The sequence below is a fragment of the Mauremys reevesii genome, linkage group 8 (assembly GCF_016161935.1).
Source record: "Mauremys reevesii isolate NIE-2019 linkage group 8, ASM1616193v1, whole genome shotgun sequence".
Lineage (NCBI taxonomy): Eukaryota > Metazoa > Chordata > Testudines > Geoemydidae > Mauremys > Mauremys reevesii.
This window is the reverse complement of record NC_052630.1, coordinates 45378278-45405731: the sequence shown is the minus strand read 5'-3', so window position 1 is coordinate 45405731 and position 27454 is coordinate 45378278. Positions and strand designations below refer to the sequence as shown.

Sequence of the window (27454 nt, the reverse complement as noted above, 5' to 3'; positions counted from 1 at the left end):
GCTGTAATGTCTGGACTTTACTCTCTCATGTAATCTGTAACCAGACAAACTTCACCCAAAACCCAATCGAATGCAAAACAAAAAAGACACCACATTGAACCAGAAAGGTGAGTTTCTTTACTTAGAGTCCTTATTCCCGACTGCATTTTTCATGCTTTCAACAATCAATCTGCAAACTTGGTGTGTGTTCAGAACCCCAGGGAGGACTGTGATTGGCAAGTGTGAAAGAAAAGTATGATAGGGAAATGTTATGCTGTGTTTGAAAACTACTTGTTCCATACATACAGAGCAGCATTTCTGTGTTAATTCCATCATGTGCTGAAGGCACACATCCAGAAGCATACTTTTTGCTATGACTTTGGATAAATGTAAGTGGCTTTTTTCTTCTTTTTCTTTTGTTACTGCTTCTCTTCATAAAAGAGAGACAAGATGCGTGAGGAAATACCTTTTATTGCAGCAAGTTTTGTACGTGGCAGGGACAAGCTTTCAGGCTCCATGCAGCTCTTCTGCAGGGCATTTATGTTCTTAAAATGACATATACCAATATAGTTTATAATACATATGTGTGTAGCTAAAATTGTATACAAAACATGGAGTAAAATAAGTCCCATTTTCAACAGTGACTCAGACACTTAGGAGCCCAAGTTCCATTGACTTTCAATCAGATTTAGGCTCCTCATTTTGAAAATGGGACTCAATAACATTGTTCAAAGTGGCCATAGTTCCTATGGAACAAGTAGTAATTAAAGTTGTAGGCGGTTCTCCTTTATATGCTCCATTTTTTTTTAAATTACCTTCTAACTTTCTGGATAAAAAAGTAATAAACTTCCTCCTGAATTTTCTCATGATGTCTCGGATTAGGGAATTTGCTTAGCAAGCGTCAAATAAATCATTCTACTTCTTATCTCCCTCCAACTGTTGATTGAACTAACCAATTTGTTTGATACCTGGGAAGCTCACAATAGGGTATGAGACTTTCTTTTACTGAGCATTTGGGAAGTACTGGATTACAGATGTTTATTTGCTACATAAGCAAAAATTACACGTTTTAAATGTTTTTGCCCCCACAAGGTCTTTTGTTTATTGCTTTATTGGGTGCCTTAACAGAAACCTAAACAATTGAGAACATGGAAATGTCCAGTTTTATTTCATCTTCACTCTGAATTTCCTGGGTTTCCAATGTTTGCGGCTTTTTTTGTAATAATGACAATATTCTTGGCATGTTATTTAACCTTTAAATCACTGATACTTGCTCTCATCCTTTGCGGCAGCTTAACAGTTTTATTGCCTGGCCTTCACTTAGGTCTCTAGGATGGAGCAGACCCTCTGGGTCAGTCCAGCACTGGGTCAATATGGCACTATGTGAGTCCTTACTTTAAAGACACATCCTTAGCCATACTCACACAGTAGCACAAAGCAGCCTTAAACTCGGCTTAAAGGTTCAGGGGCTGATTTCTCCAGCATTGGGGAACCTCCAGTGGTGCAGGGTGGTAGCAGCTCCAGTGCTGTTCCTGGTACCATGGAGCAGGGGGTGTGGCTATGGTAAACAGGAGGGGCTATCCCCTGCCAATCAGTACAGCTCCTTGGGGCTATGAGTAGGCTTTGGGACACATTATTTAAATAATGGTTTATTGGATATGGGATTTTTTTTTAAATGAACAAATTTTAAAAATCCAGCAGAATGCTGGGAAGAGGCTGTGGGACTCCAAGGCTAATTAAAAAGCCAGGCTGTTGCAACCAGGGGCTCTCCACTTCCTGTGCTTTGCACTTTCCTCCACTTCCTTGTACCTGTGTACACCAGCATTCAACTCTCTCAGCCTAAGGCAAGGTGTTAGGCTGCAGGAACAGCATCGGGGAACCCCACAAAGGCTTGCTGGTGGCCTACCACGTGAGAAACACTGTGCTATGGGGTGTTGTCCTAGCAGAAAATTAATAGCTGGGTTTAATGAGAGCTGCAGTGAACTGCACCTGCTGGAGGAAAAGTGCTCAGCTACTCAAACAACTCCATCCTGCACAAATCGCTGCAGACGCAGTCAGTGAAGCTCCAGTAAGAAGCATAATGTTATCAGAAGCTCAAGTTTGGATTCAGTCTGCCCAAATGTCAGGGGTTTGGTTTGGCCTGTTATAGAGAGGAGTTAGCCACCAAGGTCTGATTCAGATCCAAACTCCAGGCAGATTCAGATGCAGGAGTGCAGTTTATTCCCATCTCAACACAGCAGCACAATTTCTATCATCGTCTGACCCCTGCCTTTTCCAATTAACCCTTTCCCAAGCCACAGTTGCCTTCTCTTGATGTCTTCATGATTTAGTTGTTTACAGACATGGCTGATTAAACTTGCTAAACTCGGTCACTAGTAAACCCCAGAATGCCATCTGAGACAATTCTCTCTTGGCACCTTCACCGTAAATTCCAGTTTCTCTCTAGTTATCAAGTGAAAGGGTGAAGGAATTCCCTTTCCCTGACTCTGTGAGTACAAATTATTAACAAAACTGTCTCAACAAAGGCAAATGAGAAGGATCAAATGTGAATCCATAAGATGAAAAAGAAATAATCAGAACTGCACATTTTCAGGAACGCTGAGGTCCACAGATCCAATTGGCAATCAGGACACTTCTATGTAGTCACATGTGACCTTTGCAGCCTGTTTCACCTTGATCTTTCAGGTGCCTGATGGAAAGCTGTATTTATACAGTGCCCCATCAGTGTAGAATCTAAGCACCTCGCAATCTTTGATGTATTCTTCCTCACAAGACCCTGGGAGGTATTGTGTTCTGTTCTCCCCACTGGTCAGAGAGGGAACTGACACACAGAGTGACTAAGAGAGGTGCCCAAGGTCACACAGGAAGCCTATATTAGAACAGAAACTTGAACCCAGGTCTCTTAAGGCCTAGGCTAGCAACCTAACCACTGAGCTGTTCTTCCTCTCTGCTGCTTCTGCATCACACTCCTACCATGTTCCCCGTTCTTCTGGACTGAAACGAGGGCAGGTGCTTATGTTGTTAACTTCCAGGCCTTTGCATGAAGGTCCCTGAGGAGTCCTCTCTCCTCAGACAGAAAACTGTGTAAATTGTCCAAGACAAGCCAGTTCTTACAGACAAGTTTTATGTAAAGAGAGTTACAAGCATGGGAACAAACAAACACTCAACACTGCTCAGGGTTGCCTGGCCCCAAGGCCCGCCCAGGATGGCCTACTGCCGGGGCAGTTACAGGAACCCTTTCATTCTCTTAGAAGCAAAGAGCCTTCTGTGCCCTACATTGGTAACCGCTGACAGTCTGTCCTTGCTGGCTTCCTGCTGTGTGAGTGTTTCTTGTTTTAAGTGGAAAAGACGCCCTGCTATTCCAGTCGGAATCCATTATCCTATTGCCTAATATAGGTGTCCTGGTTAGCTAACGACCTCCTATTGTCAAGGCAGGCAAACGGCATTCCAGGAGATTAGAGCCTACTCCATAGTTTGAGAGCTAGATGATATCCCAGTTACAGGGCTGGCTGCTGCTCTTTCACCTTTCTGGACTCTTCGAGTGTGTCCCCTCAGGCACCAGGCTTCCTGCCTTCACCACTCCTGGGGTGGAATCAGCCGTTTCACCCACTCTTGAGACTGGGCGCTGGGCTACAGCACCCTTTGTGACAACCACGTTTACCCAACAGGACCGACTAGGTTCAGCACCCGGGGTCCCTCCCTTTGGGAATCTGTGACCAGTGGTGCGTACAGTCAGAGCATTGGCTTCACCCAAAGCATTGTCTGGTTTGGAGCAGGAATAAAGCCCCAAGAGAAAAAGGATTGAAAACAGCCTACACACATCCATCTTGGCAGTCGATCCTACATGATGGATGGTGACCTAATGTTGGGCTGCCAGCCCCCTACTGGAACTTAGTGAGTTAGTGAGACTTTGGCTGGCCCTCTTCCCCACTAGGAGAAAGGGAAAGGGCCAAAGAGGACTCAGAATCCTGAGACTCATAATCCCCAGGGCCACTGGGGAAGAGGCTCGTTCTCCAAATCAGCCAGCTTGACAGGGTGGGGAGGCCAAAGAGTGAGTTAATAGCCTGGATCCCTTCCTTGTGAGCTGGGGCTGCCAGAGCAGAACAGAGCCAAGGAGACAGCAGCAGCTGGAGCTTGGCTGGAGACAGCAGCACTGAGCTGCGGGGGGCAGAGCTGGGCTGGAGGCAGAAATAAGCTAGAGAGGAGCCTGGAGCAGCCCAGAGCCAGGAGCTGGGGCAGTGCAGACCAGCCACACCGAGGGAGAGCCAGGGCTGAGCTGCAGTGGGAGCCAGAGCCGGAGAGCAGCCACCGACTGGGCCACAAGTAACACTGGAGCAGAGAGAGATGAGCAGCTGAGGAGGGCAAGGGGGGGACCCTGGGCAGTGAGGGCCCAGCAGACAGAGATGTCACCAGACAAGAGGCCTTGAGGCCAGAGTTGGAGGGGGGACATGACCCTGGACAGAAGGGGCCGACACTGAGGAAAAGGATCTCACTAGAGGCTGAGGGCGTGTATCCACCACCAGAGCAGTGTCTGACCCGTGGTAACACCACAGCGCTGCCAGCGCCTGGTAGGGAGGCCTGGGAGGTGTGAGGAACAGGCTGTGAACTTTCCTTATGTCTCAGACACTGCTGTTCATGGTGTTCTCCATGCCCATTGGGCGAGAGGGGGAGCTTCTTCCTTTAACTGTTTCCATTCTTCTCCTGATTGACCATGACACGATTGGAGGTCGAGCCCCACAGGAATTCTGGGCCCAGCCTTGTCGGGGTTACAAGGACTCTGCAACACAGGAGAGTGGAAGAGCCTCCCTCAATGTCAGGCAGGCCTCTGGGTGAAGGGAGTGGGAGCAAGGACTCAGATCCTTTCGCTAGCCCATTTCACCAGGGTAGTGCAGAAACCAGGAAAGTTCTCCACAATAGCCATTCCCCCGGTTACACTAGGCAGGTTTCACTTCCTCAGGCACCCCTCAGGGGGTAACTGGCTCTCAGCCACATTCTCCCAAACAACTACTGCTCCACCTCTGGAGAGAAAGTTCCTTTGGTCTTCTGTACTCGTGACCCTTTCCTTTCATGGTCCCAACCAGTTTGATAGGTTGCCAGGAGGCAGAATCTTCAAAGCTAAGAGTTTGGGCATTGATTCTAACAGCCCTTAATTGTTTACTGAGGGGTGGCTTATCCTGAGCCATTCTTGCTCTTTCTGTTTGTCTTTTCTAACAGGCCCCTATTAGACTAACCCACTATCGTCCTACAGTGACCCTCCAAATAACCAGTCAGCCTACAGCATTCATGAACTATTGCAGAGCAGTTCCAAACTGTCACTGGATCTTAATGGCCACGTCTCACCCCAATGGTTACTTCATCCCCTGAGTTGGTGGCTGGGTCTGAAAGAGCCTGGGAAGGGATTCCTCCAGAAAGAGCTTCCACCCCTTTGCCTTTCGCACAAATTCTCAAACATAATTTTATCAGTTGGCCATATGGGGTGAAATTCTGGCCCCATTGAAATCAATGGGAGTTTTGCTTTTGATTGCAGTGGGACCAGGATTTCATCCATAAATCTTAGTTTGCTGCCGAGTCCACTTACGGATTCAAGAGGTTGACTTCAGGCAAGCCAGACTTGAACATTTTGGCGAAGGTTTAAAAGACACCAGTGCCTGGTGCTGCTGAAAAGCAGGGATGTTAAGATAACCACAGTTGTTGGTCACAGATGGGCATTGCCCTTAATCCTAAAGACATTCTCCCTGCCAGGGCAGCCTTAGGGATGGGCCACCGGGGCCCATGGTGCCGTGTTCAGGGGGATGCCATGCAGCAGTACAGAGGCACACACACTGCTGGCTGGCAGGGGAGCACCACAAACACACAGAGGCGATGCATGTGGGGGGTGCCCAGATTTCTCTCTGCTTCTGCCCCATGGAATAGGGAGGGAGGATGAGTGGTGACACAGATACTGCTCTCCCCACTCCACAGATTGCTCCATGCCCCTCCCTAGGGGTCTGTGAAGAGGGGGAGAGTGAAGATTAACATCAAGCACTCCATGCATTCAGGTCACTTCCCCACCTGGAATGTGCTGTGAAGCGAGCATCATCGGGAGCTGCTGCCCTCCCCTTACACAGCCCAGGTTGGGAAAGTAACCTGGATTCAGATAGCCCTGACACTGCTCCTCACTCACAGCCCCTTAGGGGGACACAGAGGGAGCAGTATTTGAGGGGGAAGCGAGCAGCAATGCCAGCCGCTCCGTGCATCCAGGTTGGTTTCCCCACATGGGTGCAGGGGTTAGGGGTACGGGGGGTGGTGGTGAAGGGGTTAGGGGTACAGAAGGAATAGTGCAGCACAAAGTAAGGGTGGCAGTACACCATATATCATGCCACCCTTATTTCTCCGCTGCTGCTGACAGTGGCACTGCCTTCAGAGCTAGGCGCCCAGCCCGCAGCCACCACTCGTCAGCCGCCCAGCCAGTTCTTAATTTGTGCAGGGGCTTGCTGGGGCTGAGTCCTAGCACCTCTTTCAATACAAATAAAGCACTGAGGGAGGCAGCGGGGGATTGGGGGGTGGGGAGCTTGTGGGGGCTGGGGGGATGAGGAGCCCACAGGGGCATGGGGCAATGGGGTGCATCACCATGCCCATGGGTGCCAGGAACACCAAAATACAAGTTCCATTGTGCCCATGGTGCCATTTTCCCTAAGGCCGCCGTACTTCCTGCCCTGAAAAATTATTGCAGTAGCCCAGCAACACAAATTTTAACATACGTATTAACCTTTGTCCTTTACTGGGCTGCAGAAATTCCAATTACTTCATCATTTATTTCCCTGCCATACTCCAGCTTAAGCTCTTACAATGCAAGGCACTGAAGGAGTTCCAGAGAGCAGCTTTGACACTAACGTGACTCTCTCCTGATACAGGAAAGCATGGTCCAGAGGGTGGCAATCATTGGAGCTGGGTCCAGTGGACTGGCCTCCATCAAGTGCTGTCTGGATGAGGGGCTGGAGCCCACCTGCTTTGAGCAAAGTCATGACATCGGGGGCCTCTGGAGATTCACAGTGAGTGGGATTTCCTTATCCAGTGACTTCTTAAGAGGGTGTTTATTTTGGACCAGGCTATGTGTTGCTTTGAATATTACCATAGTTTACATTCGCAGCCAAGGAAGAGACTGTACCCATGGACCTAGGCACATTTTCAGACTAGACTTGGGCTTTCCCTTCTGACTTCACGGGGATAAGGAGATGGAACAACAAGAGCCATGGTCTCTGGCATACACATATCTACTCTTCCCCAGTAAAGTCAGTACTTATATTGGAGCAATGCGCCAGAGTCTGGAAATCAGGTGTATCCAGTCCCTCAATAACACCATTATAGAGACAGGGATATGAGGAGATTGAGGGGTTGTCTACATGGGGAAATTGACCAGAGTAGCTACTGTAGAAAAAAACATTCTGGAATAGCTTCCCATGTGGACACACTTAGGGTATGTCTACACTACGGGATTAGTCTGATTTTACAGAAACCAGTATTTGGTAACAGATTATATAAAGTCGAGTGCACGCGGCCACACTAAGCACATTAATTCGGCGGTGTGCCGAAGGCTAGTGTTGATTTCCGGAGCGTTGCACTGTGGGTAGCTATCCCATAGCTATCCCATAGTTCCTGCAGTCTCCCCCGCCCATTGGAATTCTGGGTTGAGATCCCAATGCACGATGGGGTGTCGCGGGTGATTCTGGGTAAATGTCGTCAGTCAATCCTCCCTCCGTGAAAGCAATGGCAGACAATCATTTCGGGCCCTTTTCCCTGGATTGCCCAGGCAGACGCCATAGCATGGCAACCCTGGAGCCTGTTTAGCCTTTTTTCACTCTCACCGTATGTCTACTGGATGCTGCTGACAGACGCGGTACTGCAGTGCTACACAGCAGCATTCACTTGCCTTTGCAAGGTAGCAGAGACGGTTACCAGCCCTATTGCACCGTCTGCTGCTTTGGAAATTGGTGATGACAGTTATTGTACCGTCTGCTGCTGTCATGGGTGCTCCTGGCTGGCCTCGCTGAGGTCAGCCGGGGGCACATGGACAAAAATGGGAATGACTCCCCAGGCCATTCCCTTCTTTATGTTTTGTCTAAAAGTAGAGTCAGTCCTGCCTAGAATATGGGGCAAGCCTACTAAAGAACCAGAGAGGACAGCCGCTCCAGGTCAGAGCCCCAGACATCCCGCAGAAATGATGAGCTGCATGCCATTCTAGGGGGTGCCCCTGCAACAACATACTCGTTGCTTCCCTCCTCCCCCACCCCTCCTGGGCTACCATGGCAGTTATCCCCCCATTTGTGTGATGAAGTAATAAAGAATGCATGAATAAGAAACACTGACTTTTTATTGAGATAAAATGAGGGGGAGGCAGCCTCCAGCTGCTATGATATTCCAGGCAGGACTGAATCTCCATTAGTCATTAAAGGTGAGGGGGAAGAGGAGCACAGCCTCCCAGCTGCTATGATATTACAGACAGGACTGAATCTCCATGAGACAAAGCTTAAAGAAGGGAATGACCAGGAGTCATTCCCATTTTTGCCCAGGCGCCCCCAGCCGAGCTCACCGAGGCCAGCCAGGAGCACTCACGGGATGATGACAACAGTTATCAGTCCTATTGCACCATCTGCCATCAAAGAGAAGAGAGGAGGGGATGCTGCGGTTTAGCGGTGCAGCACTCCGTCTACCAGCAGCATCCAGTAGACATACGGTGACATCAACAAAAGGCGAGAAACGATTTTTTTCACCTTTCTTTCACGGGGGCGGGAAATTGACCCTGAACCCTGAATGTTTTTGACCCTTCAGGCATTGGGAGCTCAGCCAAGAATGCAAATAGTTTTCAGAGACTGCAGGAACTGTGGGACAGTTTGAGTCCTCAGTCCCACCTCCCTCCCTCCATGAGCATCCATTTGATTCTTTGGCTTTCCGTTACACTTGTCACGCAGCACTGTGTTGAGTCCCTGCTGTGGCCTCTGTCTATCATAGCCTTCGAGATTTTTTCAAATGCTTTGGCATTTCATCTTTTGGAACGGAGCTCTGATAGAACAGATTCGTCTTCCCATACAGCGATCAGATCCAGTATCTCCCGTACGGTCCATGCTGGAGCTCTTTTTGGATTCTGGGACTGCGTGCTGATTGGCGCTCCATGCTGGGCAAACAGAAAATGAAATTCAAAAGTTCGCGGGGCTTTTCCTGTCTACCTGGCCAGTGCATTTGAGTGCAGATTGCTGACCAGAGCGGTCACAATGGTGCACTGTGGGATAGCACCCGGAGGCCAATACCGTAGAATTGTGACCACACTAACCCTAATCCGACATGGCAATACCGATTTCAGCGCTACTCCCCTCGTCGGGGGGGATTACAGATACTGGTATTAGGAGCCCTTTATATCGATATAAAGGGCTTTGTTGTGTGGACGGGTGCAGGGTTAATTTGGTTTAACGCGTAGTGTAGACCAGCCCTCACTCTGGAATAAGCATGTCTGGTTTGTTTTTGTTGTTGTGTTTTTGGTTTTTTTCTGTGTTATCTGAATCCACTGTGGAAGTGGATTAAGCTAAACCAGGAAAGGCACTCTTCTTCCAAAATAAGTGTCCACATAGAGAGTTATTCCAGAACAGCTATAGCTCTTTAAATTCACCTTATTCTGGAATAACTTCCCAGTGTAGACAAGTCCTGAGGTGGTGGTGTGGGACCCATGTGTCTGTTCTGTGTACCAGTGGGCTGTTTAACCCTGCTCTGATGAACCAAATCAAGTAAACCCCTCTCAGTCAGTCATTTTCGGAAAACATGGTTGCATATTTTGCATTTGACACAGGAAGAGGGGAGGATCTGTGTCTACAGATCGGTGATAACCAACACCTCCAAGGAGATGATGTGTTTCAGCGACTTCCCCTTCCCAGAGGATTTCCCCAACTACATGAACCACTCCAGGCTCCTGGAATATTTCAGAATGTACGCTGAGCGCTTCAGCCTTCTCAGATACATACGCTTCAAGGTAAGAAGGGAGTCAAAGGTTTGTGTGTGTGCGGCGCTGCAGTTGACATGCCAGGCCTTCAGGTCTGGCCAAGCTATGTTTGGTGCAGGACCCAAAGAGGTGTGGGGACAAAGATGGCTTAACATTTAATGTCACCTTTGTGCTCCCCGAATCCTGGAGTTAGCCAGGCTGGCAGTCTGACCCCCACTGCTAGTGAAAGGAGACTCAAGGCTGCCCTAATATATGGTGGCTGGTGACAGGTCACACCCCTCAGCTACCCTTTTCAGCTCCTTAGCATCACTGTCTTGGTGCAAAGGGGCTGGACCAGGAGTCTTGCATACTTACAGAAGAAAAAAATATCCGTACCTCCAGGCTTACCCGAGCACTGAGGCCCAGATCCTCAAAGGTCGGTAGATGCCTAACTCCCAGTGGGATTTAGGAACCCAAGTATCTTCGGGGATCTGGGTCTAACCTTCAAACACGGAACCGGTTTACTATAAAGAACAATCCATAATGGTGTTTTGATTTTCATGTGGTTTCCTGTAAGACCACAGTTCACAGTGTAAGGAAACGCCCAGATTTCTCCACCACTGGCCAGTGGGATGTTGTCACTGAGACTGATGGGACGGTTGAGTTGGCTGTTTTTGATGCTGTTATGGTTTGCAGTGGCCATTATGCAGAGCCCCATTTACCACTGGATTCTTTCCCTGGTAAGTCCTGCATTTACAGTTGAATTTCTTACAGAAAGCCGCACGGCGCGTGGGGTGAAATTCAGCCCTGGCAAAGCCGTCTGTGGCGGGATGAATTCCAGCATTAGTGAATAAGGTGAATTAACATATGGACTGGAATACGTCTCCCTGTGTGCTTCCCTACAGTGCCCTGCCTGTGTCCTTCTGATCTGCCTAGAAGAGATGGTCTCTGTAGTAAGAGGGTATTTTATTCCTAATGTCCTTTCAGCCCTTGCCTCGCTAATGAAGCTGCCAACGAGGTTATTAATTAGCCCCAGCTGTGAGGGTGGTAATGTGATGCAGGTAAAGCACAAACTGAAACTGACTGCCTGAGTGGTCACCGGTATGACATAGCAGAGTAGAGCTAATACGCAACTTCCCAGATCTACAGGGAGAAAGCGTATAGCTTTGCAATTAAGGAGAAAATCAGTCTGATCCATTTTCTGTGAGTTTTCTGCCATGCTTCACGTTGGGAAGCCCCACCCTTAGAATCCACGGGGGTGGGGGAGGGGGAGGGAGGTTTCAGAGCCCCTTAAAGGAAGGCAATTGGCAGCACCTTCTCTCATGACAAGATGGAAATCTAGAGGGCCAGATCCTCAGCTGGTGTAAATTGGTGTAGCTATTGAAGTCAATGGAGCTATGATGATTTATATCAGCTGAGGACCTAGCACAGACTTTGCAAAATATTCTGGAAGATGATGATGGAAAGCACTAATATATAAGAAAAACAATGAGGAGTCCAGTGGCACCTTCAAGACTATCAAATTTATTTGGGCATAAGCTTTCATGGGTAAAAAAACCCACTTCCATCTGAAGCAGTGTGGGGGGTTTACCCACGAAAGCCTGTGCTCAAATAAATCTGTTAGTCTTTAAGGTGCCACCGGACTCCTCGTGGTTTTTGTGGATACAGACTATCACAGCTACCCCTCTGATACTAATATGTAAGCTTAGACAATTCATTGTTATTATTTGTATATATTCCATGACCTCTGCAAACCCCCAGGCCTGAGCTGAACTTACTCCACACTAGAGGAGCATGAGGAAAATGAAACATTGATGTCAACATATTAGCAGCTCCAGATTTAAAAAGGGGGCATTGTCTTGGCATAGGAATAAAAACCAATGGGCCCAGAGAATAGGATATTGGATCCTCTCAGAGTACTCAGGCTCCACACATCACCCAGCGAAGTCAAGACTCCTATTGATCGCAAGTGCACTTGAATCTGACATTAAGGAAAAATGGTTGGACAAGAAGTGGGAAGATTAAAGTAATTAAACTGGAATTATGGGTCAAAAGCAATGCTGTCCAGACGGAATTGTCTGAATGAAACAAGCACATTTATCTAATGGCAAGAGATGCTCCCTGTTTTTTTCACAGGTATAGAAAATCACTTTAGAGGCCAGTACCTCCACAGCTGGGAATACAAAGACTCTGCCAGTTTCCAAGGGAAGAGAGTCCTTGTGCTCGGTGTTGGGAATTCTGGAGGAGATATCGCCGTGGAGATCAGTCGGGTGGCTGCTCAGGTACAGCTCTGGGATGGTGTAGAGATTTGGAGTCTGAGTTTCTCATGCACACACAATGTCACTTTGGGGTGGCTATAATAATAGTCCAACGTATCACAAGCAAAGGTAGATCAAGTCCTGGGGAGCACCAGCCATGCTGATTGTGGTTTCTCTCTCAACACTATAACTACAATATCTACTGTTACTACTTGTATAGTGAGTTGCCCCAAGTACACATGCCACCCTTTAGAAAGCGGACTGTATGCAATTGGCAAAGAATTCTATGTAGATCAGAGGTTCCTGGACAGAAAGCACCTGTTCCTGTGACCACCAATCATCCCCTCCCTGCCAGTTTTCTTCCTTTAATTCCACCATCCATTTTTGCTCCATCTCACACTGGTCTCCACCTACCCAGTTCCATCTCCAAAGTAGCTTTGCTGTTTCCAGATCAGCCACACGCAACCTGGCACCTTCAGGTCCTAGATGTGCCCCAGAATCCTTCATGTAGGCTGCCAAGGAACCTTCTTTGAAAGAAATGGAAAGCAGGATGTTGAAAAGGTTTCACTGATAGTCCTGCACTCATGAGCAGGGCCTGGGACTATTCTCCCACCCATCCCCCAAGTCAGGAAACATAGCTAGTATCTTGAGGTCTTCAAAAACCCTAATTACTGCCCATGGAAAGTGCCTCAGGAAGGATGCCAGATGATATTAGAATGGCATGAACAAAATAGCAGCCGAGGACATGCCAAGATTAGGCATTGCAAAGTGCACAGAGGTTAAGATCAAGAGCTATAAAAAGATACACTTCAGTTTCCTGGACTGTTCTGCAAATCAGTTCAGCAGACAAATTGGTGGTTTTGCAGCCAATAGGAGTCAGAGAGAGACACTGTGAACTGACTTGTTCATCTGGATCCTGGTTCCTTGCCCCCTAATCTCCTTATCTTGGGATATTCTGGTTAGCTCTCTACCCTTCCACGCTGAAGGCCTCCTAGCAAACATGCAAGATATGATTTGACAGTGAGAACAAAAAAAGGAACCCAGATTCCCAGGCAATACATTTCTCAGGCCTCAATTATTTTCCAGGTGTTTCTCAGCACCAGAAGTGGCACATGGGTGATTAGTCGTATTTCAGACCATGGCTTCCCTGTTGACATGATGCTCAGCACTCGCTTTCACAACTGTCTCGAAAACTTCCTCCCATCAACCCTCATGAGATGGCTAAGGCTGAAGAAGTTCAATATATGGTTTGACCATGCAAATTATGGCTTGATTCCTCAGAAAAGGTGCTTTCTTTGTTTTCTGTGTAAATCTCCTGTTTCATTTGGGGAATAGGTTTCAGAGTAGCAGCCGTGTTAGTCTGTATCCGCAAAAAGAACAGGAGTACTTGTGGCACCTTAGAGACTAACAAATTTATTTCAGCATGAGCTTTCGTGAGCTACAGCTCATTTCTTCGGATGCATAGAATGGAAAACACAGACAGGAGATATTTATACATACTGAGAACATGAAAAGGTGGAAGTATGCATACCAACAGGAAGAGTCTAATCAACTGAGATGAGCTATCATCAGCAGGAGAAAAAAAACCTTTTGAAGTGATACTTAAGATGACCCATAGAAGGTGTGAGGAGAACTTAACATAGGGAAATAGATTCAATTAGTGTAATGACCCAACCATTCCCAGTCTCTGTTTAAGCCTGGAGTTAATTGTATCTAATTTGCATATTAATTCAAGTTCAGCAGTCTGTCTTTGGAGTCTGTTTTTGAAGTTTTTTTGTTGCAAAATTGCCACCTTCAAGTCTGTCACTGAGTGGTTAGAGAGGTTGAAGTGTTCTCCCAATGATTTTTGAATGTTATGATTCCTGATGTCAGATTTGTGTCCATTTATACTTTTGCGTAGAGACTGTCCGGTTTGGCCAGTGTACATTGCAGGGGGGCATTGCTGGCACATGATGGCATATATCACATTGGTAGATGTGCAGGTGAACGAGCTCCTGATGGCGTGGCTGATGTGATTAGGCCCTATGATGGTTTCACATGAATAGATATGTGGACAGAGCTGGCATCGGGCTTTGTTGCAAGGATAGGTTCCTGGGTTAGTGTTTATGTTGTATGGTGTGCGGTTGCTGGTGAGTATTTGCTTCAGGTTGGGATGCCGTCTATAAGCGGGGACTGGCCTGTCTCCCAAGATCTGTGAGAGTGAGAAAAAAAAGATTGACAGAGCCAGAAGAGTACCCAGAAGCCACCTACTACAGGACAGGCCCAACAAAGAAAATAACAGAACGCCACTAGCCATCACCTACAACCCCCAACTAAAACCTCTCCAGCGCATCATCAAAGATCTACAACCTAAATTTGTTAGTCTCTAAGGTGCCACAAGTACTCCTGTTCTATCCTTAAAGATGATCCCTTACTCTCACAGATCTTGGGAGACAGGCCAGTCCTCGCTTATAGACAGCACCCCAACATGAAGCAAATACTCACCAGCAACCGCGACACCATACAACATAAACAATAACCCAGGAACCTATCCTTAAAGCCCGATGCCAGGAACTATTTAAAGGGCCCAGGGTGGGAGCGGCAGCTGGAGCCCCGGGCCCTTTAAATCACCGCCCAAGCCACCGGCTGCTGCTGCTACCCCGGGGCTTCGGCAGCGCAGCTCGGGTGGTGATTTAAAGGGCTCAAGGCTCCCACTGCCGCTACCCTCCGGGGTCCTTTAAATTGCCACCGGAGCCCTGATGCTGGAGCCCTGGGGTAGCGGCGGCAGGGCTCTTGCAGTGATTTATAGGGCCAGGGGCTCTGGCTGCCGCTACTGCAGCAGAGCCCCAGGCCCTTTAAAGCTCCTCCAGAGGCCAGGCCCCCTCTGATGGTGATTTAAAGTGCCTGGGGCTCTGCTGTGGTAGCAACAGGTGGAGCCCTGAGCTCTTTAAATCACCCCCAGGACTCCCATCCACCTCTGCAGCTGGTAGTTCTGGGGGTGATTTAAAGGGCACGGGGCTCCCAGCTGATGCTACCACAGCCCCAGCCCCAGGCCCTTTAAATCCTGATTTAAAGTGCCAGGGGATTTAAAGGCCCCGCCTCTTCTGGTAGAGGCCACACCCCCTCCCAAGGACTCCGGAGTACCGGTAAGTCCTTTAAGTTACTTTCACCCCTGAGGTTGGGAGGAGCACAGCTCTGTTCCTCCTGGCCCAGGTGCAGTGTGGTGCCTAGGGATCAGACCCAGCTGTCATCAATTAGGGCAGGCCTGCACAACTCGTAAAGCGGCGAGGGCCACATTCCTCCAAAGAAAACAGGTGAGGGCCGAAACCTCCCAGCCCCGCAGAAACACCCCGCCCCAGGGCCGCCCACCCCTGCGGAAACAAACCCTCCTTCCCCAGCGCCGCCCCACCAAAACAGCTGTGGGCCAAAATGGAAGGTTGGGGGTGGGGAGGTGATACTTTATTTTAAATCAACCAGGGGCTCCCAACTGAAGAGGTGGCTGGGAGCCCTCAGGGGCAAATTAAAGGGCCTGGTGCTCCAGCGGCTGGGGGAACCCGGCAGGGCCGGCTCTAGGTTTTTTGCTGCCCCAAGCAAAAAAAAATGTGGCTGCCCCCCATCCCAGCCCTGGGCTCCCCCCTGTACCCCCTGCTGCCCCAGTCCTGGGCTCTCCCTCCACCCACAGCCGCCCCAGCGCTGGGCTTCCCCCTTTCCTCCCCACCAATGCCCCACACACACACCTCCTGCCGCCCCAGCCCTGGGTCACTGGTAACTCGCTCCCAGGGTGGGTCATTCAGCAGGAATTTTGGATGTGCACAAAACACAGACAGGATTGGTTCCCATATGGTTACAGAGCTGCAGTAAAGTGGAACAATTTTCAGCTTGTGTGATTGGAGGATATCTGGATGCATATTATAAGACTGTCCTCCATAAATGAGGAAAAGTTGAGGTGCCTTTATTATTCTTTTGTTCCACTGTTTCTTTCTATGGGGAATTTGCCAGTGCAATATCACTGTCTTCCTTTTAAACAAACAAAAAGGCAATGGCTGTTGAAAATAGCAATTCCAGTCCTAATAAGCATTTCTTGCTCAATTTTATCCTACTTTTTCTACAGCAAGTTACAGTGGATCAGTATATTTGATTTGGGAGAAATGAAGTAACAGCTGCCCAAACTGAGCTTGAGCACTCCTGAATTTTGAGGTGTTCAAATCTGGAAGGCAGGTGCTGGGTGTGTGTGTGGGGCGGGCTGTGGGCTCCACGGGGGAGCATGGCAGCAACGTGTCTGGAGCTGCATGGAGCCAGACACGCTGTTCTGAGTGGCACGGTAAGGGGGCTGGAGGTTGGAAAAGGGGTAGAGGGTTCCGGGGGGCAGTCAAGGGACAGGGAGCAGGGGGTGTTGGATGGGGTGGAGGTTCAGGGGGGCAGTCAGGGGACAGGCAGCAGTAGGATAGGCATGGGAGTCTCGGGTTCATCAGGTGACAGGTGGGAGTGAGGTCCTGAGGGGAAGTTGGGGGGATCTCAGGAGGGGGCAGTTGGGGACAAGGAGAAGGGAGGCTTAGATAGGGGCTGGGGTCCCAAGGGACAATTAGGGGCAGGGGTCTCAGGAGGGGGCAATAGGGGGACAAGGAGCTGCGGCATTTAGATAGGGGGTGGGGTCCTGGGAGAGGGGTATCAGGGGACAAGGACCAGCGGTGTTAGATAGGGGGTGGAGGTCCTGGAGGGCAGTTAGGGCTGGGGTCCGGGGAGGGGGCAATCAGTGGCCGCGGGCCGGGATTCAAAGGGCGCTGGGCTGCCCTCCGCTGCGGGCAGCACAGAGCCCTTTGATTCCCCGCCGCGGCTGAGATTTAAAGGGCTCTGCGCTCCCCGCGGCTGTGGGCAGCCCAGAGCCCTCTGACTCCCGGCGGCGGCTGGGATTTAAAGGGCTCTGCACTCCCCGTGGCTGCGAGCAGCCCAGAGCCCTCTGACTCCCGGCCGCGGCTGAGATTTAAAGGGCTCTGGGCTCTCTACCGCTGTGAGCAACCCAGAGCCCTTTGATTACCCGCCGCCGCTGTGGGCAGCGCAGGGTCCTTTGATTCCCTGCCGCGGCCGGGATTCAAAGGGCTCTGAGCTGCCCACAGAGCGCCGTGTGCGGGGGATTCAGAATCCCGCCGCGGGCCGCACAGTGAGGCTCCGTGGGCCGCATGTTGTGCAGGCCTGAATTAGAGCAAAATTAGGCTGCTCTAACTTATGCCACAGCGCCTTGAGGATCAGGAAGCTATATCAGCCCCAACCGTTCTCCGTCCTCTTCTACATGAAGTACACCTTGGGGCAAGAGAGAATCTAGCCGACAAATGGTAGTCCCAGCTGGTATTGGACAGACAGCTTTGGATTCTGATTGCTTCTGCTTATCCACAGAACAGGGCAAGTTCCCTCCACATTTCCCCATCTACACACCTCACCCCTGAGCACCTACGTGCTCCATGTCTGGTCTTCCCCCATTAGCTCTTCCACACCTCACAATTCATTGTAGTATAGCCAGAATTCCAGGTCTGCTTTGGTTCTTTATCATACCCCATGTCAGAGCAAACACTGCACTCAATCTCTCTCTCTCCCTTCCTTCTATGTGCCAGTCCAAACCTAAGCTTAATTGTGAATGATGAGCTGCCAAGCTGCATCCTCTGCGGTACAGTTGTGGTAAAACCAAATGTGGAGGAGTTTATGGAAAGCTCAGCTGTCTTTGAAGATGGGACCGTAGAGGAGAACATCGACATGGTGGTCTTTGCTACCGGATACACTTTCTCTTTTCCCTTCCTTGAAGAGTCTGTTCGCAACAACTGCAGAAGCAAGTACGCTCTTTACAAATACATCTTCCCACCCCCTCTGGAGAAGCCGACGCTGGCTGTCCTAGGCCTTATAGAGCTAACAGGCTCCATCATGGCAGGAACAGAACTCCAGGCTCGTTGGGCCACAAGGGTCTTTAAAGGTAGGCAGACATACACATGCTAGCTTTGATTTAGCTGGTGTGCTAAAAATAGCAGTGTAACCACGGCCACGTGATCTGGCCGCCTGTGTACAGTCCCAGCTAGCCCCTCCCACCACCCGTGTTGCCATTAGTAGAATGTGAGTCGCACAGCCAATGTGACCATAGACAGAGCATAATTCCACAAAGAAATAACACACTAGCTTCTCTGCGACACATGACTTGGAGCCTCAGCTGTGTAAACTCACCTAGCTCTGCTTGTTTCAGTGGAGTGGTGTTGATTTGCACCAGCTGGGGATTTGGCCTTTAATACTTAGATCAGCTCTTGCTAAATATGTCCAGCTTCCGATGTAATCAGTGAAGGAGTTCAGAGTGGATTGATTGGTTTGAGGACTTTGGGATCATCTGTGCAAAGCATTAGTATGTTTCTCTTATGTTCCCAGGGTTGAATCAGCTCCCTCCTGCCAGCAGGCTGATGGCTGAAGTTGCCAAGAAGCAGCAGCATCTAATTAAACAGTACGAAATGCTACTTATTCTATTCCATATTCAGGGGGTGGTGCTCCAGTCAGTAATATTGCTGCTGAACAGGGGAAGGTAGCCCTTCTATCTACCCCTGTCACCAGAGACTCTGAGTGCCTCACAGTATGTTGCTGTATTTATCCTCACCACAATGCTGTGAGGCAAGGCAATGCTGTTGTCCCTATTTTACTGATGGGGAAACTGAGGCACTCAGCTAGACCTTTCAGGAAGTAAGGGGCCTAAATACCTTTGAGGAGCTGGGCCCTAGAAACCAAGTGACTTTCCCAAACTCACATGGAAAGTCTGTACAGGAGCAGGGACTCAGGTCTCTCAAGTTCTAGACTAACACTCTAACCACTGGACCATCCTTCCACTGATTCACTAGCTAGATTAATAGAAAGGGAAAAATGGTAGTAAAAAAGTCTATCTGTTTGGGTTTGGGCTTTTAATTCTCCTTCTGTGGAACCAAATAGGTGATGAAGAGAGTCAGGAGAAACTCTTCTAACAGAGGCTATGTCTCCACTGCAGTCGGAGGTGTGATTACAGGACATGTAGACATACCGTGTTCGCTGTAATCTGCTGCAGCAACACAGGTTAGCCTCCCAAGTAGGTATCCAGGGTGCATAGGCGGCAGGTTTGTATAATTTTTGGTGGGGCCCAAAATGGTGGTGCCCTCCCCACGCCCGCCCTCTAAGCCGATATAAAATGAAGCTACAACGCGTCAGTGCCACAAGATTACAAGGTTGGAGAAGGGGTAGAGGTTTCCAGGGGCCAGTCAAGGGACAAGGAGCAGGGGGGGTTGGATGGGGCAGAGGTTCGGAGGAGCAGTCAGGGGACAGGCAGCAATTGGATAGGCATGGGAGTCCAGGGGGTTTATCAGGGGACAGGTAGGGGGTGGGGTCCTGGCGGGAAGTTGGGTGGGGTCTCAGGAGGGGGCAGTTGGGGACAAGGAGAAGGGAGGCTTAGATAGGGGATGGGGTCCCAAGGGGCAGTTAGGGGCAGTTGTCTCGGGAGTGGGTAATGGGGGACAAGGACCAGTGGTGCTTAGATAGGGGGTGGGGGTCCGGGGAGGGGGCAATCAGCAGCCAGGGGCTGGGATTCAAAGGGCTCTGAGCTGCTGGCAGCCGCGGGGAGCCCTGAGCCCTTTAAATCCCAGCCGCCTCGGCTGGGATTCAAAGGGCTCTGGGCTCTCTGCCCCTGCGGGCAGCCCAGAGCCCTCCGATTCCCAGCCGCGGCTGAGATTTAAAGGGCTCTGGGCTCCCCGCGGTTGCAGGCAACCCAGAGCCCTCTGATTCCCGGCCGCAGCTGGGATTTAATAGGCTCTGGGCTCCCGCAGCGGGCAGCCCAGAGCCCTCTGATCCCAGCCGCGGCTGGGATTTAAAGGGCTCTGGGCTCCCTGCAGCAGCGGGCAGCCCAGAGCCCTCTGATTCCCAGCCGAGGCTGAGATTTAAAGGGCTCTGGGCTCCCTGCCGCAGCGGGCAGCCCAGAGCCCTCTGATTCCCAGCCGCGGCTGAGATTTAAAGGGCTCTGGGCTCCCCGCAGTTGCAGGCAGCCCAGAGCCCTCTGATTCCCAGCCGAGGCTGAGATTTAAAGGGCTCTGGGCTCCCTGCTGCAGCAGGCAGCCCAGAGCCCTCTGATTCCCGGCCGCGGCTGGGATTTAAAGGGCTCTGGGCTCCCTGCGGTTGCAGGCAGCCCAGAGCCCTCTGATTCCCAGCCGAGGCTGGGATTTAAAAGGCTCTGGGATCCCCGCAGCAGCGGGCAGCCCAGAGCCCTCTGATTCCCAGCCGCAGCTGAGATTTAAAGGGCTCTGGGCTCCCTGTGGTTGCAGGCAGCCCAGAGCCCTCTGATTCCCGGCCGCGGCTGGGATTTAAAAGGCTCTGGGCTCCCCACAGCAGCGGGCAGCCCAGAGCCCTCTGATTCCCGGCGGCGGCTGGGATTTAAAGGGGCGAAACCTAGCTCCAAATATTGGTGGAGCAGAGCCCCTGATTTTGAATATTCCTGGGGCTTTAGCTCCACGAGCCCATATAAGTTGGCGCCCATGCCAGGGTGCCAGGTTGGCTTGTACAGACTGTGCTGAAGCCCATGCTGCCACAGCTTGACTGCTACTGGTACCAGCTCCACACATCCTGCACTGATGCCTCTGATCGCAGGGAGACATATGCATTTCTATGGCTAACAAGACCCTAGAATGCTATTAACCAACGCTCCTGAATAGAGCGGGGTTGGACTCGCAAGAGTTCATTTGAAACATTTCTTTTGTTTCATTCATGCTCTCTTCCAAGTTTTTGAAACTGAATGAAACTGAGTTTCACACAGATTCAAAACCACCCAGAAATGGCATCAGTTTGACACAACAGCACTCAAAATAGATCCATTCTACTGGGAACCAGATCCGAGTGAGCTCAAAGGGATCACAAACTTTTTGACAAACTTGGACCAAGTCTTGAGTTGCAACAGAACAAAACCAGGTGAGCTTTGCACAGTTTGGGATTCATTTGATCCGGCTCTAACCCTGAAGTTAATGTTTTCCTCTAGAGCAGTGGCACCATCTTGTGGCTAAAAAGAATGGCAGCTGTTTCCTGTGCCTGGATTCCCCTTCTTTCTAGTTCAGGAGAAACAGGAGTGAGAGTCAACCACTGATTATAAAACTGAAAGAGTTCTGATTGCAGACCTGTTGATGAGGCTGCTGGTAGAACAGTGTGTACAGCATTCTACACTAGTGCCTGTTAAAACAATGCCTGCCAGGATTGCATGGTGATCCTCTGGCAATTATAACACTGCATACAAAGTGTCCCTCTAGTAACCACACCTTAGTTCTGGGGGGGATCCCATCAGCTGACTCCATTTAAGTTCCAAAGGAATTTCCTTTCATGACCATGCTGGAGCTCCAGGATGCCCATTCTGGTCCTTGTGCTTTTCTGGCTATGTTGCAATTCTCACTGCTTCCCTCTCTGTACCTAGAATCCAGCTCAGGGAGAAAGTGGCAGGGAAGACATGACAACAAAAATCTTCTCATGGGCTTAAAGCATAGGCAGCAGGTATAATAGGCCAGGGGAAGCTAAGCCTCCCCAAACAGGATGTGGTGCGCCTCCCTCTGGAGGCATGCCACTAGCCTGCTGCCTTTGGAGCGCTGTGACCAAAAGGGTGCCCAGGCCATGGCCCCACCCACGCTCCACCTGAGGTCCTACATCCACATCCCACTCTTACACTGTGGCCCTGCCCACATTGCTCCTCTTCCCATCCCCGCTCCACCTCTTCCCCCCCAGCCTGCCTCTTGTGCCTCTTCTCCCCTACCCCCATGCCCCCCCCACCCACTGTTCATGCCTCTTTGCCCCCGAGAAGCAGAGAGGCACGGGGAAGGGAGCCCCTCAGGGGAGGGGGTGGATAGAGGTTCTAGCGGTGGGGGGGCTCTTGAAGGAGAGGGTAGAAAGACGTGAGTGGCGGGGGGAAAGGCTTGGAGGAGGGGGAACGAGCAGGAGTGGGGCCTAGGGCAGAGTGGGGGTGGAGTGTTGGTGGGACCTCGAGGGGAGGATGCTGAGTGGGGCCGAGCCTCAGGACGGAGCAGGAGGTGGGGCCACAGTCCGGGCACTGGTGGCCCACCCAGTTCTAGAGAGCTTCCGACACTCAGGCCCAGCCTCCCCAAATCCGGGAGTCATGCACCACCCATGGCTTAGAGAGAACCATAAAATATGAAACTATCCAGGACACTGAGCATGATCTTTAAAGGTCCATTTGCTTGAGCATTGTAGACTTTGATCTATGACCTTCAAAACCCATCAACTCAACAATTGTCTCCCCTTCACAAGGACTGAGGCCTTGTCTTTATTACAAAAAAAAGGTGTATTCTTAACTCAAGCAAGAGCTAACTCAAGGCAAAATCCTAGTGAAGATAAAAACAATATTAGAATTGGAAAATGTAAAGAGAAAGGCAACAAAAATGATCAGTTTCCATCTGAGGGGAGATTAATAAGACTTGGCCTTTTCCAACAGAAAAGAGATGACTAAGGGGTAATATGATAGAGGTCTATAAAATCATGACTCGTGTGGAGAAAGTGATAAGGAAGTGTTATTATTCCTTCTCATAAGAGAAGAAACATGGTCACCCAATGAAATTAATAGTTTTAAAACAAATAAAAGGAAGTATTTCTTCACACAATGCACAGTCAACCTGTGGAACTTATAGCCAGGGGATGTTGTGAAGGCCAAAACTATAACAGGATTCAAAAAAGAATTAGATAAGTTCCTGAATCGTAGGTCCATCAGTGGCTATTAGCCATGTGTCCCTAACCTCTGACTGCCAGAAGCTGAGAGTGGACGACAAGGGATGAATCACTCAATGATTGCCTGTTCTGTTCATTCCCTCTGAAGCAGCTGGCAATGGCCATGGTCAAGATACTAGGCTAGATGGACCATTGGTCTAACCCAGTAAGGCCTTTATGTTCTTATAAGGAAGTTTGTAGTTTTCACATGAGTTAGCAGGTTGAGCTATACTTAAAACCTAAACTTTAATTCGACCTGCTGCCACAGGTGAAAACTAAAACCTGCCTTCTCCTCACTAGCATTTCCCCTCGAGTTAGAGTGTGTCTTCACGGCAGAGTTATCTGCATTGGAGTTACTCTTTTCAAGTTAGCCTGGCTTGAGTGAGAGTGGCCACACTGAAATAACCCATCAGCTGTTGTCTCCACATTGGCTCTGTGCTCAGGCATTGTAATCCCCCTTCTGGTGCACTCCCGATCTCCAAAGGCAGTGGAGGGCTCGGTTCCTCCCTCCTTGGGTACTCTTTGACACACACCCCTTTGGCACCAATGGGATCTGGTTCCTGATGAGTGGTGTCTCCACCTACTGGCTGGGGGTACAGATGCCCATACTGCTAGGACCTGTAGGAATAAGCTAACTGGTGTAGTAACGATGCCCAGATAAGAATGACAACTGTTCATTTCCTGAACAGGAAAAGGGGGAATTAAAGAAGGAGAGGAGAACAGGAGACACACTTGGGGATGGCACTAAAATGGATCCCTGACCTGTGTTACAACAATGGCTATTCCCAAAGTTTCTGTGGGCCTGGTTCGCGCAGTGTGGCTGGAGATCAAGGGGCAGGCTGGCATCGCTGTGGGCAATTTCACAGTTGGCTGGTTCCCAAGCAAATCAAGCCACGTCTGATTTCTAGCCTCCAGTGCAGGAGGGGCCTGTGGGCTCTGTTGTCTTCCAGCTCTTAAGAGTTGCCACAGCTTCTGGTTGTTCAGGCTTCCTGGAGCAGTGTGGGGCCTCTGAGTCAGCTTCAGGCTTCTGACCAGGACAGTCAGAAAATGGCTTCCCCTCCATGCAGCCAAAGAGAATACATTCCTTCCCCCCTCCCCTGCCCCACACGGGTGTTCCATTTCTGAATTCACACAGGGGCCAGTCCGGCATGTCCATGATTGGGCCCTCCAGCACAAGCCAGTAGGAAGGCAGCCTCAGTCTCCACACTGTGCTGCTCCCTGTGCTGCTGCAGCCCTAGACTGGAAGAAGCTACACCTATATATGGCACAATGACTTCTGGGAACATATCTTTGTGCTGCAGTAAGCTGAGCTGCTCTGTGAATTGTGGAAGAACTTGTCTGTCCTGTGTGAACACACGGGGGAATTGTGGGAAGGCACTGGACTATCAGCATTTGAGGGGAGGTAGCCTGCATCCACACCACAGAGTAGTTGTGTTAGCAGATGGCAAGTTGTACTGAGGTGAGTTTTAGCCTATAGGGACTAACCAACTCAAGTTAAAAGCATCACCGCACTTTCTGCACAAACGGGACTCAAGTGAGAAGCAACACTTGAGTAATAACTCAAGTGAACTTTGCAGTGAAGACAAGTTCTTCACTAATTCCAGTGAGCTAACACACCTCTTTTTTTATATCATGACAACAAGGCCTAATGCAGAAGGAGTGAGGATGTGTTCCACATCCCGGTGACTGTCACACCTACTCACGATCTCACTACCTGGGCGCTGGTTCAAATTAAGATCAAGTTAGTGATCGAGACAAAAAAATCACCTAACTAATGGCTGATGGTGAACTCTTGTGAGACGAGTAGATGATCTCAGTCTAGCTCTTAATGAACTAGTGACAAATGACCTGAGCAGAGCAAAGCAGGCAGACAGAGGTGTGAGGATATGGTCCCTTATCTTTTTAACTCTCTTCAGAGGGGAACCCTCTTAACTTTCATAGCCCTTCTCTGGATCTTTTTTATTTCTGCTGCTCCCTTTTTCAGACAGGGTGGCCAAAACTGAACCAAGATTGTCAGGGTTCTCTCCCCATTCTGAACTCTGGGATACAGAAGTGGGGACCCACATGAAAGACCCTCTAAGCTTATTTCTACCAGCTTAGGTTAAAAACTTTCCCAAGGCACAAATTCTTCTTTGTCCTTGGACAGTATTGCTGCCACCACCAAGTGAGCTAGACAAAGATTCAGGAAAAGGACCACTTGGAGTTCCTGTTTCCCCAAAATATCCCTCCAAGCCCCTTCACCTCCTTTCCTGGAGAGGCTTGAGAATATTATACCAACCAAATAGGTAAACAAGATGGGCACAGACCAGCTCTTGGGTTTTTAGGACACTAAAAACCAACCAGGTTCTTAAAAGCAGAACTTTATTATAAAGAAAAAAGTAAAAGAAGCACCTCTGTAAAATCAGGATGGAAAGTAATTTTACAGGGTAATAAGATTTAAAACACAGAGTATTCCCCTCTAGGCAAAACTTTAAAGTCACAAAAAACAGGAATAAACCTCCCTCTTAGCACAGGGAAAATTCACAAGCTAAAACAAAAGATAATCTAACGCAATTCCTTGCTTACTTACAATTTTTGTAATCTTAGATGCTCATTTCAGGTAGAGGTTTAGGAGATGTTTTTTTCCTGCCCTTGTCCCTCTCTGGCCAGGAGAGAACAACAAAGAGAGCACAAACAAAAACCTCCCCCCACAGATTTGAAAGGATCTTCTTCCCTTATTGGTCCTTTTGGTCAGGTGCCAACCAGGTTATTTGAGCTTCTTAACCCCTTACAGGTAAAGGAGGGATTTTATGCTACCCTTAGCTGTATGTTTATGACAAAGATGAAGGGCATAAAATTGATGTATATGATGGCATTATGTTTTCAGTGTTATTCTATAGCCATGTCTTTAATGGTTTGTATATTTGACTATTTGCTCTGCACCGAGCTTTGTATGAATCAGGGAAATGGGAAGGAGTTTCAGTCATGCATTTTGGGTTTACACAGAAATACAATAACCTCTTTGTTTTATTTCCTAATGAAGGGGTCTTTCCAACAAGGAGAGCAAAATCAAGACGAGTTACATTGGCTACATGGATGAAATTGCATCATGTGTTGGTGTAAAACCCAACGTGCCGCTGCTGTTCCTGAAGGATCCCAAGCTGGCCCTGGAAGTTTTCTTTGGCCCATGCACCCCTTGCCAGTATCGCCTGGCTGGACCAGGAAAATGGGTAGGAGCCAGAAACACCATCCTGACCCAGTGGCACAGGGTTGTAAAGCCCCTGAGAACTCGGGTCATCAATGATTCTTCCAATCACTCTTTGGTTTTCCACTGGCTTACAATTCTTGGCCTTCCTGCACTCCTTTGTGCTGGTTTACTTATTTGTAAATATTCCCCTCAGCTGTGGTTCCCCAGGGTAAGATTAGGTGTTTTTCCCATATGTAAAATGGGCTTTATGAAAGGAGGGCTCTGAGTAGCTGGTGAAGGTTCTAAGCTGTGCTGCTAGAAGACAATAACTTCAATGTCTGGAACCATTCATCAGTTCCAAAAAATTCAGAGACTCTTCCAGCCCAGCTCATCCCAATCAGATTGACACCGGAAACCACCCCTGGCCTCAGCACTTTGCGAATACACACACTTGCTCTCCAGCTAATATGAAGTTGGACCTGAGGTCAACCGCTGGCTGAGGAAGCCCTGACAATGCAGATCCAGAGACAGCAACCGAGACTATAGGGATTGCCAACTTAATCAATGCCTCAGATTATTACAATTGAGATGTCAGATGTTTCATTTGTCGTTCACCATTGACCCTGCTTGTTTACTGATTACATATTGTTTGTCTTGGATTATGAAAATAGACTAGTCACCTTCTCTTTTGTATGGAGAGAAGTTGTATAGATAAGTTTCTAATCACTTTGATTTTCTGATTCTTTCCCATTGTGTGCTTGCTACCAGGTGTAGTGCTTACCTTAGCCGATGAGCCACACTCTCTGGTGCCCTGCACCTTAAGTAGTTATTTCCAACAAATAATTATCTTGTCTCATACCCCACTCAAAGTCAACCTGCGTTTGATTTACTGCAAAGGCAATGGAGCCTTCTGAATTGGTTTTGTACTGGACATAGAATTTGTGCTGCAGCAGAATTTCGGTGGCATTTATAGACCGTCCATTATGTCAATATGGGCAGCCACAAACCATGATACATATGACTCAACTTCCTGGAGGTCTTCGAGCCTTGAACATCATTGATAAGAACACTGTGGCTTGGCTTGATCAAATTGCATACATAAAATAAATAAATAAAATAAATTTCCAACAATACAAACAGGATGCAAATCTTTAGCATTCTGATTTTAGTAGCATTTTACACTCATTTGGACAGAGGCAGGACTAAGAATTATCTAGACCATCCCTGACAGGTGTTTGCCTAACCTGTTCTTAAAAACCTCCTGTGGTGGAAATTCCATCACCTCCTTCAGTAATTTATTTCAGTGCTTAACCACCCTAACAGTTAAGAAGTTTTTCCTAATGTCCAACCTAAATCTTCCTTGCTGCATTTTTAGCCCATTACTTCTTGTCC

At 49.1% G+C, this 27454-nt stretch overlaps 1 protein-coding gene across 1 annotated transcript; it reads left to right on the top strand.

The window, feature by feature from the left end:
- Positions 1–9: 9 nt before the first annotated feature.
- On the top strand, positions 10–27172 carry LOC120370344 (dimethylaniline monooxygenase [N-oxide-forming] 4-like). Its single transcript, XM_039484875.1, has 9 exons — positions 10–107; positions 6873–7010; positions 9797–9976; positions 10503–10665; positions 12062–12207; positions 13270–13469; positions 17769–18121; positions 18562–18634; positions 25919–27172. The coding sequence occupies exons 2-9, from the start codon at positions 6879–6881 to the stop codon at positions 26346–26348; spliced, it is 1677 nt and encodes a 558-aa protein (XP_039340809.1). The 5' UTR covers positions 10–107; positions 6873–6878; the 3' UTR covers positions 26349–27172.
- The last annotated feature ends 282 nt before the right edge of the window (positions 27173–27454 follow it).

Bases quoted from the DNA above. Each gene is read 5' to 3' on its own strand.
- LOC120370344 (XM_039484875.1), top strand. From the start codon at position 6,879: ATGGTCCAGAGGGTGGCAATCATTGGAGCTGGGTCCAGTGGACTGGCC. The intron at 13,470-17,768 runs GTGCTTTCTTTG...TCTATGTGCCAG, and splicing joins GGCTTGATTCCTCAGAAAAG to TCCAAACCTAAGCTTAATTG. The intron at 18,635-25,918 runs GTACGAAATGCT...TTCCTAATGAAG, and splicing joins CAGCAGCATCTAATTAAACA to GGGTCTTTCCAACAAGGAGA.